General features: G+C 38.4%; 1 protein-coding gene across 4 annotated transcripts in view; it reads right to left on the bottom strand.

The window, feature by feature from the left end:
* The window catches only part of CTNNA3 (catenin alpha 3), a 1,852,175-nt gene that overhangs the window by 1,439,895 nt on the left and 397,050 nt on the right, over nucleotides 1-15,230 (bottom strand). For all 4 annotated transcript variants that reach the window (XM_049856013.1, XM_049856014.1, XM_049856011.1 and 1 more), the window contains one exon: nucleotides 79-342. In XM_049856013.1, the coding sequence (XP_049711970.1) occupies nucleotides 79-342 (264 nt within the window). The remainder of the gene's footprint in view (nucleotides 1-78; nucleotides 343-15,230) is intronic.

The raw sequence follows: 15,230 nt of genomic DNA, 5'->3' as shown, positions 1-15,230 counted from the left end.
CACACAGATGTGAAAACTCACTTCTGCTTATTTTCATGTCAGGACATCAAGTCACATTTTACTTTTTTCTCAACTTACCTCAAGCTCCTCCAGGGCACTTCCCAGGGTTGCTGCCTGAGGTTCTGTTGGGGTGGGCATATTCTGGATGCCTTGTGAAGCATTTGAAATCACATCGAGGGCAGTCTGAATTTCGTCACAAACTGTGTCCTTGCTGGCTTTGAGGGAAGCAACATCAGAATGCTCCAAACAAGCTGAACAAATTGAATGCAAGAGAGGGGAGTTCTCCTTCAGTGAGGCCCGGGCCCCTGCGATTTCATCCCTCTGGTTTGGAGATTTTAAGTCCTGGGAAGGGAAATAAAAAGAGTGGTTCTTAGAATAGGTAAAAGGGGAAAGACATATAAAGAAGCTCCACTTTTTAAAAAAAAAAAAAAAAATTTTTTTTTTCACTTTTACTTCAATATAATTGTAAAGATGGGAGATACTAAGAAGTCAGCTAAAGTGAAAATCAAGGGCATCAATTATTTCTACACTACTTGAAATTGTTTAAAGTTCTACAATAGAAAAGGTGAGCCAATTAGCAAATAAAGGTCACAGTGGTGCAGATGTATAAAAACTGAGTAGATCTTACATTTGTCAGTCAAGTCCTTGTAAATCATAAACACACTCTGGCATTCACAGTATTAAGTACATTATAAGAGAGCTTGAATTACAAGGACGCTGATTACCTATTTCCATAAATGCTGATAATTGCATTTAACCTTTTCATTAAAACTAAATAAATTGAGTCAAGAATGCTAAATTGAACCTCCCACTAAAAAAAAAAAAAAAATTTTCCAATCTTTTTCAGAAATGTTTATTAATAAATAAATTTATCCTGGATCTGACTTTAACATTTATTCAACAAATAGTTATTGAGCACTTAGTATATGCTAGCCCTTGTACTAGACTCTGAGCATACAGATGTAAACAATCCAAAATGAATTTTGTTCTCATCAAGTTTCTGTTCTAGTTGGGGGGAGGGGACTTACACAAACAATAAACTAGGTAAACAAATGCACAAAGCAATTTCGGGTAATGACAGATACTATAAAGGAAACACAAAACTGAAATAGCATAGAGATTGACCTGAGGGGGGAAAGCTGCTTTAGCTTAGGTGATCAGAGGCGGTATTTCTGTGAAGCTAACAGTGGCCGTAAGATCTAAACAAAGAGGGTTACAAACAGAGGGAAGAGAAAGTTACAATCCTATCTAGGTGATTAAAAAAAAAAAAACAAACATTGCCGTTGACTTGATTTCAACTCATAGCATCCCCATAAAAACCAAGAACAAAAACAAAAACCTACCCCCATAGGGTTTCCAAGGAGTGGCTGGTGGATTTGAAATGCTGAGCTTTTAGTTAGTAGCTGTAGCTCACAGTAGCTCTTAACCACTGCACTACCAGGGTTCCAAGTGATAGCCGATCAAAACTAGCTCAAGAAAGAGTGAATAAACCTGGTAAGTACTACCTTAACCAAGTGAAGAAGGCTAGCATAATCAGTGATGCCAAAGGGATATCATGTATTTCCTTGATATCAACTGGTAAAAACTGAATAAAACCTGGAGTTTAGCTGATAGTGAAGTATTAATGTTGGCTTCTTCACTGTGGCAAATATACAATGGCGGAAAGTGGAAGAAAGACAGATGGGAACTCTCTGCACTATATTCCCAAATCTTCTATAAATCTAAAATTATTTCCAAAAAAATTTTTTCTTTAAACTAGTTCAAGGAACCTTAACAACAGCTTATGCATTTCATATACACTGTCTCATTTAATCCTTATAAAAATCATAAAATAGTTGTCATTATTCCCCACTTCAAAGATGAGAAAATAGATTTAGAGAGACTAAGTTCTTTACCCAAGTGACAGAACTAGACAGTGTCATTTCTTGTAGTACGACTAAAGTCAATGTGACTCCCCAGCCCTGATTCCAACAGCTATGTCATGCCCCTTCCCTCCACAGGAAGCATTTATCGTATATTCCACACAATAACGAGAAACTGTGTTTGCATAGTATCTTATAGATTATGAAGTACTTCCTGTAATCATCGTAACAGCCTTTCAGGCAGTAAGGTCAGTGTTATTAACCCCACTTTAACAAAACAGGTATTTAGTGGAAGGAGATTAAAAGGTTGGCAAAGATCTGAGATCTAACCCTAAGACTTCTGAAGCAAACTCCACGTTTTTTTCACAAGACTCTGATATCTGGGGATAATGTTGCCTGAGGTTAATAAATGGCTTGTACTACTGTATTTTTAGTTCCTTCCCTTCTGAAAATAAAGGCTGTCTGCTACTTCATGCAGGGCTTTGGAGGAGATTAACTTCATTACAAGACATAGGGAGGACAGTTAGAAGTGGCTGTCAACCCATTGTTCATACTCACTAATTACCCAAGAAAAGACACTTGGTGGTTTTCTTAGCTTGCTACTATTCCCCCCCTTGTATTTCTGGTCTGGGTTCCAGTTTCAGCTCTGTAATTAGCACAATGAGCAAGGCAAGATATCTAATCGTTCAGTGTCTGGTTTTCCATCCGTAAAAATGAGGATAATGATATTCTGCCAACTCTCATGGGATTGAATAAGTAGCAAATCAGAAATAGTACATACCTGAAAACAGTAAAAACCATGGAAATAATAAGGATTTTATTCCTTAAATTTATCAAAGTTGGTGTACTGTGTTTTGTTCTTTGATGGTCTTTGTGATTTTCATATCCCCCACAATTTTATAGTACTACCTACGTTCGACGTAGCGTGACTTAAAGGATAAATAATTCAATGTTTTAGAAAGGATGCACAGCTCCTCAGAGGCATAATAAGAATAAATATTCAGAAAGAGCTGAAGAAAATTCTCTGTATTACAGTATAACTGAAACTTATTACATAATTCCCTCTAAAGTGACCTATACATTCGACTTCTTTATTTAGAAAGGCAGGGTCAACGTTTAGTAGTTGCTCAAAGGTGGATAACTGAACATAAATTATGATAAAGAAGGCTAAAGTTAAAAATTGATTTCTTTTATTCTGATAGTGGCTATGTATATCTGTATGTAAATTGTGGTAACTTTAATGCTTGGGGGACTCTGGAATTTAAAAATGTTTTCAATGTGTTTTGGCTTTTGAGTCTATGCTTTGTCATCTCTGCCCAAGGCAATTACAGAATCCTTAACGAGCACTGATACCCTCAATAGCAAGTCAGTGAAGCCTACAAGAAAGGGCTGTTTCACTGAACATAACAGAAATAACATATTAAGACACAGAGCGTGAGAAAGAAGGGTAGGTTGCAGAGTTTAGGTAAGGGAAACTGAGAAGGCAAGACCATTTCTCCCGAAGGACATTACACATGATAAATTTAATGTACTAAATAGGCACACAGATAAAATGGGCAATTCTCCTAAACAAAACATGGTTGTGGTGGAGTTTGTAGTTACGCTATTTTGTTTTAACAGAGGATACTATGGGTTCAAAGACAGACAGGTTGTCGATTCATCCTAAATTTGTAAGCCAGGTCAAAATAGGAAATAAATGGTAGGGTCAATTAGGGATTCCTCTGGATGGAGAAGTATTAAGAATTCAGCTCCTTGGGGACTGATACTTACTTAACATATTTTAGAAAATAAAAAAATGTTTCAGGAGAAAAAGCTTATATGAGATTTCCAAGTTAAGGAGACATTAAATGCTTCCAGCTGATGAAGAAACACACAGATGGAAGTAAAAAAAGAAGACCTTACAAGTTTGTACAAGTGGGTAGGGAAGTAACATATGAGTTTTAACCCTGGCAAGAGAACAAAATATATTTAGGCATTTGAAAGATCACAAAGTATAAAAATGAAGGATTCTATGCTATCATCAGTTAATTAATTCAACCATCCATTCGGCAAACGTCATTAAAGCCCCTACTATACATCAGACACTGGGCTAAACGTGGGTAATGCAAAGATAAAGAGTTTACAGGCCCTAAGGGGAGAAAAGTAAACAAATTAATATGAGAGCTAAAACAGAGCCTACTGGTATCATAAAAGAAATCTCTTAGCTTGGGTGGTGATTTAAGAAGATTTATCAAAGGAGGTGACTCTTAAACAGTGAATAAAAGTTATCCCTGTGAACAATGCAGAACAGAAGGACAAGCAAAGCAAAGCAAAGAACACATGCAAAAGCCTGAGGCATGGAAAAGCAAAGACTATGCATGCCACTGAGGGTAGTGCTACAAAACCAGAGCACAAGGAACTTGAGTGGGGATGGGGATACATCCAGCTGGCAAGGTGGGCAGGAGCTGCTTCCCAGGCCATGCCAAAGATCTCTAACAGCAACACGATCAGATGTGTATTTTCAAGGACTGCTTGGCAAGTCTTCTTTTTTTTTTTTAATAATATTTTATTGAGCCTTTGGTGAAAGTTTACACAGCAGATTAGGTTCCCATTTGAAAATTTCCACACCAATTGTTTAGTGACATTAGTTACTTTTATCATGATGTGTCAACATTCTCTTTGTATTCTATTCGTTCCCTTTCCAGTACTCTAGTTTCCCTGCCCCCTTATCTTCACTTTTTAATTGTTGACCTTTTGAACTCATACCCATGGTTCTTAAGTAGAGCACCAATGTTATGGATAGTAACCTTTATTTTGTGTGCCAAACTGCTATTTCGCCAAGGGGTGATCTCAGGAGATAGGCTCGATTCTAGGTTTAAAGGGTGTCTCAGGGCGATAGTCTCAGGGAGCCAGTCCTCTGTTTTTTACTGTTCCAGTTTGCCCGGGTTTTGCTGTTGTTGTTGTTGTTTTTAAGAATTTGAGTTCTACTCTACATTTTTCTCCCATTCTACCTGGGACCATTTATTGTGACCCTGGTCAGAACAGTCAGTGGTGGTAGTCAGGTACCATCTAGTTCTTCTGGTCTCAGGGTAGATGAGGTTGTGGCTCATGCAGACTGTTTCTTCTCTGAACTTTTGGTTATCTTCTTACTATTTTGCTCCTGGAGAGTGGAGACCCGTAGCTGTGTCTTAGATGGCCACTCGCAAGCTTTTAAGATCCCAGACGCCACTCACTCGAGGATGTAGATCATGACTTTTGTGAACTATATTATACCAATTGACTTAGTTGTCCCATGAGACTATGGTCCTAAGCTTTCAAAACCAGGAAACCAATTTTGGAAGGTATTTGGCTGTCTGAGGAGTATTCATATTTGTGTCTTCAATAATTACATGTGTCTGCACCCACATATTTGTATTTACACGTACCTATTTTTTTTTTTTTTTTTTAGATACACATAACTATATATAGATACTTTGTCCTCTAGGGTCGCTATGAGTCGGAATCGACTCAATGACAGTGGGTTTGGTTTTGGTTATAGATGCTTCTATCTGGTGGCACAGTGGTTAAGAGCTTGGCTGCTAACCAAAAGATCTGCAGTTCGAATCCACCACCTGCTCCTTGGAAACCCTATGCGGCAGTTCTACTCTGTCCTATAGGGTTGCTATGAGTCGGAATAGACTGGATGGCAACTTTTTTTTTTTTTTTGAATAGATATTTCTACATGTGCTTACCTATGGACACACCCGTACCTACCCATATACCAATTTGCCAATTCCATTCATATGTGCTCAAACACTTGTTTCACTTTGGTTGTTCTGTGTTCACTATATCCACATTTGGTGCTTTTTTCCCATAACCAAAAATAACAAGTCTCTGTGGTCTAAAACATACTTTCCCCTCCCCCCCTTCTTTCCCTCGTACCGACCAATGAACATTGGTCTCTCTATATTTATCTATTCTTGTTTTCTTATAAAAGAGGGACCATACATTATTTGTCCTGATATGCTTGACTTATTTCACTTAACATTATGTCTTCCAGGTCCATCCATGTTATGTTTTGCAGACTCATCATTGTTCTTTATGGTTGTGTAGTATTCCATTGTACGTATGTACCACAATTTGCTTATCCATTCATCTGTTGGTGGGTACTTTGGTTGTTTCTATTTATTTGCTATTGTGAATAAAGCAGCAGTGAACGTAGGGTGTGCATATGTCTGTTAGTGTCCTAGGGGGGACTGGGAGGGTATATACCTAGGAGTGGGATTGCTGATCATAGGGTAGTTCTATTTCTAGTTTTCTGAGAAAGCACCATACAATTTTCCATAGTGGTTTACCATTTTATAGTCCCACCAGCAACAGATAAGGGTTCCAATCTCCTAGCATCCTCAGCAACATTTGTTGTTACCTGTGTTTTGGTTTTTTTTGTTTTTTATCACTGCCATTTTAGCCAGGGTAAGATGATATCTCATGGTAGTTTTGATTTGTATCTCTCTAATGGCTAACAATTGCAAACATCTTTTCATACGTTTGTTGGCTGCTTGGATGTCCCCTTTGGTGAAGGTTCTGACCATGTCCTTTGCCCATTTTGTGATTGGGTTGCCTTTTTGTTGTTTAATTGTTCCAGTTGTCTATAGATTTTAGAGATTAAATTGTCTTTTGAATACATTAGAGAGAATGAAATTACAGTCAGAGAAATGCGGTAATCATACAGACAGGAGATAATGAGTACCTGAACTAAGCTTTTCAATAATAAAGGAAAGAAAGGATGGATCCTGGGAATATTTAGGAAGTAAAAATGCTAAGATTTTGTGATATTTAGATGTCCGAGGGGGGAGTAGCGAGAGAGCACATTTAAAAGCTTCCAGAGAATTGTTCAAGCTATTGCGTACTTAGTAACGCATGAAAAATGTGTTTGTGAGAGAAAGGTGAAGTATTTTTGTGATCTGCTGAATATGAGATGTCAACATAAGATCCAAATGCAAATACACTATACATGGATCAAGAATGCAGAAAAGAGTCTGGCCTAGAGACAGAGACTTGTGAACTACCAGGTCATAGACGGAGCTGAAACAATATGTTTCAAGGTTGCAGGGCATTCATTCAGGATAAATGTTACAATGAGGAGAAGTACTTGGAAGTTACCGTAAATTGCCCTTTGGGATGTCAACTAGATGATTTTATGTCCTACCCCAAAGGGCCAAAAATATGTGGGTACTCACCAAGAAAAGTACTGGTATACTAACCTCTCAAAAAAAGCAAAATAATAAGCAAACAAAACACACACACACCCTAGAGTTTACAACCTGAGTTACTGTGGACAACTATGATGTCCATGTTTTTAAAAAAGAGAATTAGAGAAGATGATTTTAAAAAGCAATTTGGAAAGACACAGTGACTTTTGCATCAGCGAAGTTTAAAAATATGCGACTCTTCACCTTGAAAAAGTGAAATTTATATTGGCGGACACATGATAAAAATCCAGGAAAATCATGAATAAACTTGACAAGTTGTTAATAGATTTCTTTACTAAGCTGTTGTGCAATTGATCACTTTTATATGACCTTTCTCAACATGGTCGTGTAACTGTATCACTTGAGTGAGACTATACAAATAAGGTAATTGTGGCCCACGAAGGGGATTGGATAGTTTGATAATGCAAATAAAGTTCATGGCACCCGTGTGGGGTGGGACCATGCAAATAAGGTACATGGATCCTTAACAAGGGAGTGGTCAGTTTTGCCATCCTGCTAGGCTTAAAATGAGCCATCCCAGAGGTGGGAGGAAAAGATCTCACCACCAGCAAGAAAGAAGAGTCATGAGTAGTGCACATCCTTTGAACCTATAATTTCTGCTCTGAGACCCTCCTAGACCCAGGCGACAGAGAAAGAGAGAGCTATATAGCAAGAAGGCAAGAAAAAGGAGCAAAGAAACAGCAGCAGCAGAACCAGGAGACTGGCACAAGACCAACAGGAGATGGCATGGTGGGTTTTCCAGCCAGAGCAACAAGAAAGCAGCGTGCCCTCGGGCAGGAGACTTGCTGGCAGAGTAGGTTGCCGCCGGGCACTTGGTGGGGCTAGGCTTACCAATCCAAGGAGATAGAGCTGAGCACCTTCAGGCCGAGGCTTACTGGCATAGTGGGGTACCTCTGGACACTTACCAGCAGAGCTAAAAGAGCTTTGTAATACTTGCCCAAGCAGGGCACTGGTTGAGGGGCTAGAAAGAGGTGTGCCTGAGAGCACGGCTGAGAAGAGGCTGTTCTGATGGAAAAACTGTAACCTGCACATTCCTGTGTCTGAACTATAGCCTGTTACTTCCCTAATAAACCCCACAATCTTGAGTATTGTCTGTGCGTTCTGTGTGGCCACTGCAACAAATTATCAAACCCAGCAGAGAAGTAGAGTGCCACGAGAGGGACAGTTGGTGTTGGAATTGGTAAAGATGGCTGAGAGAGGAGGTATGTCTGGCCTCTGCCTCATAGGAATCAGCCTTGGGCTGCTGATCGTAATTCTCCTTCCCCTTTGTCAAGTTAGAGGAGGTCAGATGACACCACTTCTGTGCCATTTTTACTAAGTCAAGAGACACTAGATCAAGAAAGCAGCTTTTTAGATTTGAGAGTATTTCTCTTCATAGTGCTGTCTCCCCCAGTTGATTATAATTCCTTTGAATGCAAGCACTATAGTTTACTTACTATGTATTCCATTATCTAGTAATATATGGCACATATTAGGAGTTTTATAAGTCTTTGTTGAACAAATGAATGAATGAATAATAAATAAGAGGGAAATGATAAGGTCAGAAGGGGGTAAGAAAATTTAGAACTGATTACTCCGAGAAATTGAATTTGTGGAAAATATAAATTAATCCAGAGAATTTGGACAAATTTATGCATGACAATGCCACAGAAAGCTAAAGAGTAGAACTAAAAATGTACCTATTTGTAAATTACATGTTAGCGAAGCCATCAATTTGGTACAACCGCTTTGGTTGTATTTGACAGTTTGATAGTATTCAACTGAAGTTGAACATACGCATACCCCATCACTCAGCTATTCACTCCTAGGAGAGGATACGCATGCGAGGAAATGTGTTTACCAACAGGTATATAAAGAAATATTCATAGCAGTACTTTTCATAATAGCCCAAAATTGGAAACAATCCAAAGAAAGGAGAATGGATAAAATGCAGCTGCATGCAGCAACATGAAATATGGAATGAAAAATACCGGACACAAAAGAGTACATATCGTATGATCCCATCTATACAAAGTTCAAAGACGGGCAATGCTACTCTACGGTATTAGAGATCGCAATAGTGGTTACTCATGTGAGGTGATGAGAGATTGGGAAGGGTCAAAGGAATTTTCTGGGTTCTGGTAATAGTTTTTTTCTTGTCCTAGGTACTTGTTAATGGGTATGTTTAGTTTGGAAAAATTCAATGAATCATATGCTTATGGGGAGCCCTGGCAGCGCAATGGTTAAGTGTTGCTAACTAAAACGTCGGCCGTTCAAACCCATCACCAGCTGCTCTGCAGAAGAAAGATGTGGCAGTCTACTTCCATTAAGATTTACACCCTTGGAAACCCTATGGGCAGTTCTTCTCCATCCCATAGGGTCACTATGAGTTGGAATCAACTTGACAGAAATGGGTTTGGTTTGGGTTTGGTTTAGTTTTGGTATGCTTATGAGTTGTGCGTTTCTCTGCATATACGTTACACTTCCATTAAAAAGTTTACATAAAATGAAAAAAAAATAATAATGTTAGTCAACTGAAACAAATACTCACAGCATGTGCCTCCCTTGACATAGGACACTGGTATAAATCAGCTATGGACTGGCCCTGGTATCACATTCCCCATGTTATTAAAGGGAAGGATGTGAAAAAGGGATATGCATTCCATTTCCAAGTATCTTCACCCATTTTAGGGCCTTAGGGCCTGGTGTTTTTGTTTGTTTGTTTGTTTTTAAGTCTAAACATTTGAAGAATGAAAATAAGAAGAGAAAGCTTCATGATCTGGCCATTAGAAAGGGTGAAGCTAAAGAGTTTTCACAGTGATTTATTCCATGCCCTTGGATAAACCCTCATTTCAGAGAATCAGAGAGAACCTCCTTACTAAGCTACGTCCCTGCCCACGTGGAATAGCTCAGCAGATACTCTGCTCAACAAAGCAGAACTACATGCAAATTATTCAAGTTTCTCTTTGGGGTGTTTAAATGAGGTTTCTGGAGCTGACAACACCACTCTCGTTGGGGAGAAAAAGGAAGCTTATAAAGAGCAATTTTGTTTTCTTCAGACTAAGATATGCAGCAGAAAAGCCCATGGATCCTCTGCTATTTGGACTCCATTCTTGGTTGGCTTCTATCCCCAGTCTTCTCTCTGCCAAGATGCTGCATGCTAATTGCTTCACTGGTCACTGGGCAGCTTCACGCTCTATCCAGAAACAAAATACCACAAACACCTGCTAATTTGAATGTTTTTCTCCAACAGAAGTTAGGAAGTAGAATACTCAGCCCTAACTGATCCAAGGGATATAAGATGGTGAAACAAGAGCAGACTATGGAGATAAAAGAAAGTTTTGAGAATAACATAAAGATCAAAAAGAAATGCAGATTTTACAATCAAAATATTATTAAGCAGCTAAGAGCATCCTTTTCTGTTTTCTATCCTTACTTCCCATTGTCTATTTCATATTAATAGGACAAGTTCAATAAAGAAGAAAATAAAAGATCCTTCCAAATTGAAATAGAAAGCTGAGAAACCATATAATAATATTATAAAGCTATCTCCAAGGTATATATTTCAGGCCGTTGATGCATACCTTGGGTAACAGAAATACAACAAAGGTGAATACTAATAACTCCAAAGAAACCTCCTAGGGAAATATTAATACTTAATTCTATGCAAACTACTGTGTCAGTCAAGACAACATATATATAAAGTTCAGAAATGCACTATGTTCACTTTCTAACCATATGAAGCAATACAATATGTATTACATCTGCCTCTTGTTTACCCAGAATTTATATCTAAAAAATAAATGCTGTTAGAATCAGAAATCATCTACTATATGATTCAAGAACAGGAATAAAATAAAAAACATAAAAATAATGAGCTACTTCAGCAAGATCCATATGCTTCATGTTTCCCTTCCATTTGTACATACTCTTCATCATTTAATCTAACAAGAAGATTCAAATATCCATAAGTCAGAAAACCTTTCCCCTAAAGTGTAGGTTAATTAACATCTATGGGAATTAAGACGGATTTTAACACCTAGTCAAAGATCAATAAATATCTTTATCCTTACAATTCTTTCCTATTGAAGCTTTCGTGACTCACTTGTAAGAAATAGACTACCTGTTTTCCCAACATTCTGGTACATCTCAGAGAGCAAACAGCATCACTCAGTCCAAATGGGATCAAAGCCCAGAGCTGTTGATGCAACTCACTAGTTAACAATCTTTTATATCCATGTAGTGGTGTATCCTGCTTAACATGTCTCAAGTCATTCTGTGAGGAGATGTAAAAAGTGTTATTATCCCTACCTGACAAAAGAGGAAATGTGCATTTGTCCAAAGGCACACACAGATTAACAGCAGTGGTAGTGGTGATCCTTTTTTAAAAAGCCAACACACTGACCAATCCTGTGCCATCTCAATGATCAGTTGTGAATTAGACCACTGGGATCTATAGGGTTTCAATGGCTGATTTTCAGAAGTAGATTGCCAGGCCTTTCTTCTAGTCTGTCTTAATCTGAAAGCTCTGCTAATACCTGTTTAGCATCACAGCAACACACAAACCTCTACTGGTAGTGGCTATGCATGAGATGCATTGGTCGGGAATCAAACCCAGGTCTCCAGTATGGAAGGCTAGAATCCTACCAGTGAAGCACCAGTGCCTTCATAATACTTCCTAAAAACCTTGCTAAATACTCTCCGCTTGTTTTCTCATTTAATGCTCCAGCTATGAATAAGATCCAGGACTGGCGCCTGTGTCAACACTCTCTCTACCCAACACTATCTCTGTCTGTTGTCACTAACTTCATCATCTGCTCCCAAAGACAGCAAAAGAACTTTCCAAATAACCTCACCCTTCTGTGGTGGCCCAACAGAGAATATATATTCCAGGCATATACTCCTGACAAATAACCCTCAAACATAACACAAATCAGATTAGAAATGCATTCCTTAATTCAGTTTTACAACAAGACTGATAAGAGAACCTCAGGCCAAAACAAGGATCTACAAGACTAAAAATTAAATTGTGGTCGACAGGGTCGTTTAAATTGTTCAAAAATATAAATCAAAGATGTATGGAGAAAGAGCAAAACTAATAACCATTGCCTTGAATATTTCAATCTACCTTTGATAAAGACAGCATTCTAAACATGGTATCTTAGTAATGATAGTTTCTCCCAGAGTGGGGGAATACTATTGAGCTGTTTAGTTTAATTCAACAAGCTTGAAACACCTGCTAAAAGGCATGACTCTTAAGCTGAGGCTACAAACTCTGATGTTTATTCTAAGCAAAAAGATTAAATAGACCAGAGGTAAGTCAACAGGGATGGGGGTGGGGGGTAAGCCTGGCACACCATACACCTGCCCCGTTAAGAACATTCAAATCCAAACTGACCAAATAAAAATATATCCCTGACCCTGCTCTAAAATACTAGCACAGATGTTTGTGTGTGTCTTATGAATTCAGTCTGTATGCTTTATATTCATACCATATGTGTTCCTGGCCTTGGAGGAGATTGGAAAGTTAAGTAGCACATGTCCCTGAGTCTCATTCGCCTACCGTAAGCAAACAGGAATGAGGCAAATGTTAAGTTCCTCTAAGGATGGAGGCTAACTCATTGTAGTGGAAATAGCATGAGCTTTGAGGTAAGAATCCCAACTCAAAAACACTCTAATCACAGGAGATTTTGAAAAAAAATTATTAACTTTACTTCACCTAAAAATATGGGGTAATAATTCCTGCCTTTCAGGGCCTTGGAGTCTGGTGGCATAGTAGTTAAAAGTTCAGCGGCTAACCAAAAGGTTGGCAGTTTGAATCCACCAACTGTTCCTTGGAAACCCTTTGGGGCACTTCTACTCTGTCCTATAGGGTTTCTATGAGTTGGAATTGACTCGATGGCAACTTTTTTTTTTCAAGGCATTGACAAGTTAAATGATTTAACATGAAACCCTTCACTTTTCTAGCACTTTTTAACTTGACCTCTCTCTACACCAAAATATTGCCCATATTCTCTCCTTAAAATGTCCCCTTCTCCATCCCCTACCCCTTGTTAGATGACAGTGAATACTTAATTTAAATTGGCAGGCATTTACCTCTCTTCTAAGCTCGAGATACGTATCTCAAAATCCGCAGGTCCTAAATTAACTCATTGTCTGTCTTCTTCTCCCCTTCCCCCATAACATTCTCTTCCAACATTCTCAGACCAATGGCCCCAATATCCAGCTGACCAACAAGAAACCTGAGGAATATCCTTGATTCTTCCATCCTTTCATCTCCACCATTAGGTAGGATTTGTCTATTCTACTCTTTAAATCCTTCCCCAGTCTGTACCCTTGTTCTTGTCCTCCCTCGTAGCACCTACAGGAGAAATGATCAGGGTGAGAACTAAGGAAGTGGCTGTAAACACAAAGAAAAGAGAACAGAATAGAAAAATGTTTAATAAGAGGTGAACTTATCAATACAATATTTGCTCTGTAAGATCATCAGAGGAGTACCTCTAAAAATCAAATCTGATCATCATTCCCCAATTTAAAATATTTCAGTGACTGTTAATCACTCACATAATAAAGCTCATATTCTTATATTGTTTATTGTAGATGAGCATGATTGAATTCCAGCTTCTATTCAAGCCTTCTTTCCCACCACTTCTCATAGGTAACCTTTTCTCTAGCAACACAGAGTCAGATGGGGTTCCACAGGTGGCTTTACAGGAGCTATGTTCCCTCTCTTCTCCTGGAAAATGCCTATTTCTCCCTCAAGACATCTTGGATTCACACATTCTACACCTACAGATGCCACTACTATGTTCCAGTAGCACCCTTTACATAGCTCTAATCCAGCATGTATTACGCTATACTGTCGCTATTCATTAACACATCTGTCTCTCACTATATTATGAGCTCCTTTGGGGGCCAAAATGATGTTTTAATGCTTCCATCACATAGGCCTTGTACAGGAGCTGGCACAGAATGACCAATGAATTAATAACACCTTTTACCACTTTGAGGATATCAGAAAACTTTGAAAATCACTACCCTAAAATAAATTAACTTTTCCATGAGATAAAAATTCCAAATTCAGAAAAGGAAATCACAACTGCAAATAGCTAAGATATGCTCATCCTAGAATGGAAAAATGTTCTTTTTTAATTGTGTTTCCAATTAGGCTAACTAGATTTGTTTGTGAACTATTCTTCAAAGTGTTCTTGCCTAGGCTGGTGATGACAGTTTTTAACACTTATATGCAAGTGTGTCATTCAGAGCTTATTACTATGATTCTCAGGTTGTTCTAGAAAATGCCTGCTTTCTATCACATTCCCCAGCAGGAAACAAGCCTTTGAGCAGAATACATACAAAGATAGCCCATATTTGACATGCTTTTCAGAAAACTAAATTAGCGTTCCCTCCATTAACCAGTAACATAATCAGAGCATCTGACTGAAGAAACCAGAAATAATTTAGATTAATAATATTGCTAAGTTTTGAATATTTTGAGATACTCACTTCAACAAGTATTTATACACCAAAGTTGAACTAACAGCTATGAAGAAACAAAAATACAAAGTAAGAATGAGTACTCAGATCTGATATTCTCTGCTCTCCAGAAATTATTAGATAACAAAATGCTAACATAAATAATAAGAGCTAAAATTGGCAGGATAGATAAGAATTAGGATAGGCATTGTAAGGAGAAATGTGGGAAGGTTAAGAAATACTTTATAGAGAAACCAAACCAAAAAACCCAGTGCCGCTGAGTAGATTCCGACTCATAGCGACCCTATAGGACAGAGTATAGCTTCCCCATAGAGTTGCCAAGGAGCACCTGGCAGATTCGAACTGCTTACCCTGTGGTTAGCAGCTGTAGCACTTAACCACTATGCCACCAGGGTTTCTACTTTATAGAGAGGCAGATGAGAATTTCTAAATGTACCAGGTAAGAGAGCACCAAGACAAATGTAAAAGTCAGTTGGATCTCTGATAGGCACCTCAAATGTAACACATCAAAACCTGAGCACCTGATAGCACCCCTCAACCCATTCTTCCCACAGTTTTCACCAACTCACTTAATGGCAAATCTTCCAATTGCCCAGGCCAAAAATCTTGTCATCCTTAAACTTCTCTCTCCTTCTTGCGTATTACATCTAGTCATCAACAA

This window comes from Elephas maximus, chromosome 16 (assembly GCF_024166365.1).
Source record: "Elephas maximus indicus isolate mEleMax1 chromosome 16, mEleMax1 primary haplotype, whole genome shotgun sequence".
NCBI lineage: Eukaryota > Metazoa > Chordata > Mammalia > Proboscidea > Elephantidae > Elephas > Elephas maximus.
The sequence above is the reverse complement of the archived record's forward strand: the minus strand, read 5'-3'. Positions and strand labels throughout refer to the sequence as shown.